Genomic DNA, 6,000 nt, shown 5'->3' with positions numbered 1-6,000 from the left:
TTAGTGATTCTTAGTGTACCACAGTTTTAACGAAAATTGCTCTTATCAATGCCAAAGAGACAGTTTTTCTTCCCAGCTAAAAACTTCTAGGTCAGGACCCTCAAATATTCCTATTTACAGAAGAAGAGAAGAAAGAACTTACTTTTACTGAATACCAACTATGGGCAATTAGAATCATAATTATGCTTGTTCTTCATCGAGGGTACTTGTTTCTCATCAAATTCAATATTCATAGAACATTTTTATTTCAAGTCATCTCACTCTGCAAGAGCTTAGTTTAAGAACGCATTGAAAACATCCCATGTGAATAAAACAGGACTGCTCTCATTGAAGCACTTGGTAAATCCTCATTGTGCCCCATCATTAGACTAAGCCATTGCTCAGCTGTAGCCTGTGGCCTAAAAAAGAAAATACAGGCCAACCATTCAGCTGATTTCCTCACCCTCTCCCATCAGAGAGATGCCTCTTTGTATTAGTAGACCCAAATAATTTTCTGTCCTCTCTGCTCTCCCTTTCTTCTTCAATTAGAAATGAGAAAAATGTACAGAGATTAAGCTAATCCCCAGATAAAGGAATGCCACACAAACTTGTAACCAGCCCACCCAAAATGATGAAACTGGCTCATGCAGAAGAGCTTTCATCATTCACCCATCCTGGTTGCCATGATTAAGTGTTGGGAAAGAGGCCGGTTAGCCTTAAGGGGAGAGTAACTCAGTCCTTGGCTGAATCATGAACTGTAAATAACCATCCACAATTCTCCCTTCTACATTATTTCCCTTATGCTGCCCTCTTTCACAGAGGAGAACCTACAGTGAACTGAAAGATTCTTAAGGAATCTGTTCACTTTACAGAAGGTAGGAACCACCAGGCAACATCAGCTGATTTTCCCTATCCCTCCTGTCAGGGCAGAGCAGGGAATCAATGAGATTACAAGTAGGAAAGTGTTTGCAAGCCCTTAGTGCCTCCCATTACTGCCCAAAGTCTACTAGCCTATTACTGACAGGGGTCTAGTTTTCCTGATTCTCAACACTGCTCACCATACTACATGGCCTCTTTGTGTTACAGATAAGCAAAAGTGAGGCCCCCAAACACTTAAATAATGTGGACAAAGTCACAAACCACACTTAGATCCCAAAGCACCTAAGTCAAAGTCTTCTTTCCAAAGGCAGCACTGAAACAATAACCTGACTACCTCAGGCTGCAGATAGCATCCAAATACAGCAATGAAAAAAACCAAAGGCCCAGTGCCCCCAGCCAGTCACAATTACGCCCTGCACTTTATCCAGTTTACTCAAACAACTAGGGATATTCCAGACGAAATTTAAAAAAATTCCAAGTTAATACTTTAGCTGTCATGAATGTAAAAGAAACATAAATGTCTTTGACAAGCAGTGGCAACATGCTGGCTTGTCAAAAAAGTGGGTTTGCTTTTGTCTATTAATAATAGTCTTTATATATAGTGTTGTAAGATACAAAAATTATAACTAAAACTGTTAAAATTTGATAAACCTGAAGTTGATACAACTAATTTATAAAGTATAACACAGGACATCTGGAGAGAGAAAATGCATTGTTTTACATCTTAAGCCCTTTATTGACTACAATGCAGAACATTTTATTTTAAGATACAGTGGGTTTTGTTTTTGTTGATGTTTTCACCAATTCAACTGAAGACGAAAGTCAAGACAATCAAATGGTAACTAGTAGCAGCTTATCAGTAAATGAGAGCAAGTATAGAGACTGTTCTTTGGACTGAGGTTAAATCAATTCGTCAATAAAGGCTTTTCCACTGCCTAACAATTATAACATATTAACAGTCGCCAAATAGTGTTGGATGTGACTCCTCTAGAAATAACTAAAGCCTTTCATTTTATACATGAAATAGCCACAAAATCGAGACGGGCGGATCACGAGGTCAGGAGATCGAGACCATCCTGGCTAATACGGTGAAACCCCGTCTCTACTAAAAAATACAAAAAAAAAAACTAGCCGGGCGAGGTGGCGGGCGCCTGTAGTCCCAGCTACTCGGGAGGCTGAGGCAGGAGAATGGCGTAAACCCGGGAGGCGGAGCTTGCAGTGAGCTGAGATCCGGCTACTGCACTCCAGCCTAGGTGACAGAGCGAGACTCCGTCTCAAAAAAAAAAAAAAAAAAAAAGTAGATGGATTACATCAACTCATTGGATTTGCCCATCTTAAATTACTCTGAGATTCAGAGAAATCAAAATTTCATCATATGTTGTGCAACAGTTTCTTCAAATACCTTCTCATGCTCAATAAAATTAACATGTCATCCAGACACTCTTTAATCTCAACACATGAGACATATAAATGGTCACATCCATCATACACACATAGATGATTAGACGACTTGAGGACTATGTAAGGATGGCAAGAAATCACTTGATTCTTTGGTTATGCCCTAGTGACAAATATATATATTTCTTGGCAACCAGCCAATCAATTTTGGAAATAATATTAGCCCACAACCTAATACATTCTAACAGTCTATCCCTCACTTTTCATGCACCATTAGGGCCAGTCACCAATCTCCTGCTGTCTTTCCCAGGCATACATTCCTTTCTTTGGAAACCTGAAATGCCCCTAGATAAATGTGCCCTTCTCCAGAGTAACACATTTCCCACTCAATTACAAATCCTGACTCAAAACTGAAATTAATACAGGCAGGCAATTGAGGGTTCTTAGAAAACTTCCTTAAAAATGACAAATGTATGTGATGTTAACACTATCCAACGTATCTGCATGCCACCTTATTAAATTAAAAACACCAGGTATATTTATACAACATGTTCAATGGCTTACAGGTTAGGATCCTAGAAACAATACATGTCTTATAGCAAAAAATATACATATAATAATCCCCCTATAGTTTATATAAATGATGAAATGTTTTTGAATATATCTATATATATACACATATATACTCTGTGTGTGTGTGTGTTTACAGAATCTGGCACACAAATATTTCAGTCCTTCATTGGCTCTTCCGCTTCAGTGTCAAAGTCACCAGGTTTCAAAGTCTTAAGGATCAAAACAAAGGTCACCGCTGGGGACAAAGGACTGGCTTGATGCACCTTCCCTTATGAAGGACCAAGTTTGCTGGACAGTGGCACCCAGCAATACATGGCTTGTTGCATGGACCAATTTCATTCCAGTTGTCACAGGTCTTGATACATCCCGGACCACAGGTATCATACACAGCACCATGCTTACACTGGGTGGCTGAAAAACAGAAGGAGACAAAGCCATGACATGGAGAAAGGCCCCATTAATTCACCCTCAGCCAGATGCCATTTCTGCAGGCTCATGTCACTGCATAGACCTTTCCATAGCTCAGGCTCAGATTTGCATTTTAACAAGAGAATGATAAACACCCAACATTCCTCAAACACTCTGGGAATCAGACACATCTATAAAAACAAACAGGTAGATCTGAATAAGAATTTATCTTATTCTTAGATAAGATAAACTATAAATGTGTAAGGCTATAGGAAAATCTTTAAGGTTATTTAGTTATTGTACAAATAATTAAATAGTATAAAACATCTGCTGCAAATAGTCCTTTCAGCTATTGAGCTGTGATGAATAGGAATATTTTGTGCCACTACATCAATATTCAAATATATGAAATTACCTACAGAGAAAAAACCTACCAAGGATATTGGGAATGTGTGACATATTTTAATCAATGTTATCATGTGTTAAATTAGTAAATTTGAGGCGTGTTGAAGCAAGATTGGGTTAAGCCAAAGAGAGAAATGTCAGATGTGTGACTGCAGGGAGGACAACGGCTGGCTGGGTCAGACAATATAAAAACGATGACTTTGCCATGTCACAGCCAATTTACTATCTTTATTGACTTAGAGGCAAAGTGATTTTGACAAAATTCTGAGAGATCCTGAAAATTCATGACTAGACTTGTCAGAAAAAAAATAATGCAAACATTCTGGAAGTTCTGTGACACACAGCCTTTTCCATGTGAGTTACATCCAGTGACAATCGAAGGGGCCACCCCTCATTTCTCAAGAATAGGAATGTTGACACAAGTAGAAATTTGGAGCAGGGACCCTCCAAGAGCACCAAGAGCAATTCAATCTTCATTTAAAGTTGCTTTAAACAAAAGTGAAAACAATGGAAGACATTCTCAGCTTCAACGCCTCTATCGTTTATGCTGTCTGCAGAATAATACCTGGTGAGGAATCGTGTAATTGTAAAATTTAAGGATAGAACTGGTTTGCCAGCAAACGGGCCTCACTTTGAGTCTCTCAAGTTATGCATTTAGAGTTGCCACCCAATGTTGATCTTTGATGATATTTAAGTAAAAGAAAGTTAATAAGCACCATAAAATAAATTCTACGAAGGCTTCTCAAATATCCATTGCACTGGTTAAAAACAAATGAGAGAGCACATTCTTTCCAGGGAGTAATCAACAGCCTCCCATCGGCTCTTACTATTCAAAAACCGAGTTGTATGAAACAACACATCTAAATAAAACCAACTGTAAACTACGTGGCTCGATAATGAACATTTTTCTGTATAGATACATATTAAGCACTGGTATATTATTTATTTATCCCTGCTTCAACTGTTAACTAAACCACTGACTCTTAGTAAACACCTGCTCTGAACAAAGTCCCTATATGAGATACTTTGGGGATAGACGTAAATGACATGGCTGCTGTCTGATACACCAGCAGAGGGATGAGTTAGTAGCAGCTAATTCCTAGTCACTGATATTGAAACATCCCATGTAATCTATGCCTTATTGATTCCTACACCTAGCTTACTCTCAGCTTTCTGAGGTGCCTTCTCAAAGGTAACTTCCTATTCAAAATAACATTTTCATATTCACTACCTCTTTTCCCCATTTATTTCTTCTTTACACATACTACTACCTGACATCATTTCATATTTACTCTGTCTTCCAACACTACAGTGTAAGCTCCCTGAGGGTGGAGTTTTTGTCTGGTCCCTCACTACATCTCTAGCTTACACATTTTCTGGCACTTGGCGAGCATTAGATATGGAAGTCAGCAATAAATACTCGCTAAATAAAGCTGTTATGAAACAGACATAACCACAACAGAGAGGGGATTGGAATTTTCCATTTGTGCCTAAGGATCTGTACTCTTCCCCCTCTTTACACTGTTCTGTGGTCTGTGCCCTTGCACAGATGTCTCTACCGATGACATCAATGGGCTCCCTCATGCATGGTGGACTCCAGTGCCTTGATCTGGTGCCATTATCTGGCTTGGTGAATGTCACCACCATTCACCTCATCTTCCACTCTTCTGAACTGAGTTCCCAACGTTTTCAACTGAATACCCACCTCTTCTGTGTGGATGGGATGGATGTTCCTTGACTGATAAGAAGAGCACCTGCTGCTTATCCCATCACTGCATTTACAACATGAAATTGTAGTCATCAGTTTCATCCTCTCATACTCGTTCTCTCTCTTTCTCTCTACATACACACACCAACTCAAATGTAGGCTACTATAGGGGAACGCTGTTCTGTTTCTTTACCTTCTGCAGGGGTATGGTGTTTAACATTTAGTAGATACTCAGAGGACTATTGAGAAATTGAGTGGATGGATACATGGATGAGTGAGTGGGTGGATTGACATAACCCTTCCTTTGAGTCTCTCAATTTAGGCTTCTCTGATAATCTTTTGACTTTTCACTGATCCCTTCAAAGTCCTCTTTTTTTCTCTTCTCAGTGACTAACAGAAAACCCTATACATTACGTTTGCTTAATGATTTGGAAACATCCAAGCTGAATATCATATTTACACACAGTAATTGTATTCATGTGTTGTTATGCTTCGGTAGACTAATGGTGGTCACAACTGGAAGTTAGGATCACCTGGTGAACTTCCTGATGCCCAGACTTCACCCCAGATCAATTACATTAGAACCCCTCAAGGTGGGATCAGGATATCAGTAATTTAAGAAAAAAAAAACAAAACACTCATCCTTTCCT

The 6,000-nt window shown here is 39.1% G+C and overlaps 1 protein-coding gene across 1 annotated transcript in view; it reads right to left on the bottom strand.

The window, feature by feature from the left end:
• Positions 1–2,319: 2,319 nt before the first annotated feature.
• Positions 2,320–6,000, bottom strand: part of BMPER (BMP binding endothelial regulator) — a 256,801-nt gene continuing 253,120 nt past the window's right edge. Inside the window, exon 16 of the mRNA XM_011950135.1 lies at positions 2,320–3,240. Coding sequence (XP_011805525.1) covers positions 3,059–3,240 — 182 coding nt within the window. The 3' untranslated portion in view covers positions 2,320–3,058. The remainder of the gene's footprint in view (positions 3,241–6,000) is intronic.

This window comes from Colobus angolensis, unplaced genomic scaffold (assembly GCF_000951035.1).
Source record: "Colobus angolensis palliatus isolate OR3802 unplaced genomic scaffold, Cang.pa_1.0 Scaffold302, whole genome shotgun sequence".
Classification (NCBI taxonomy): Eukaryota; Metazoa; Chordata; class Mammalia; order Primates; family Cercopithecidae; genus Colobus; species Colobus angolensis.
This window is presented reverse-complemented; position numbering and strand designations above follow the sequence as displayed.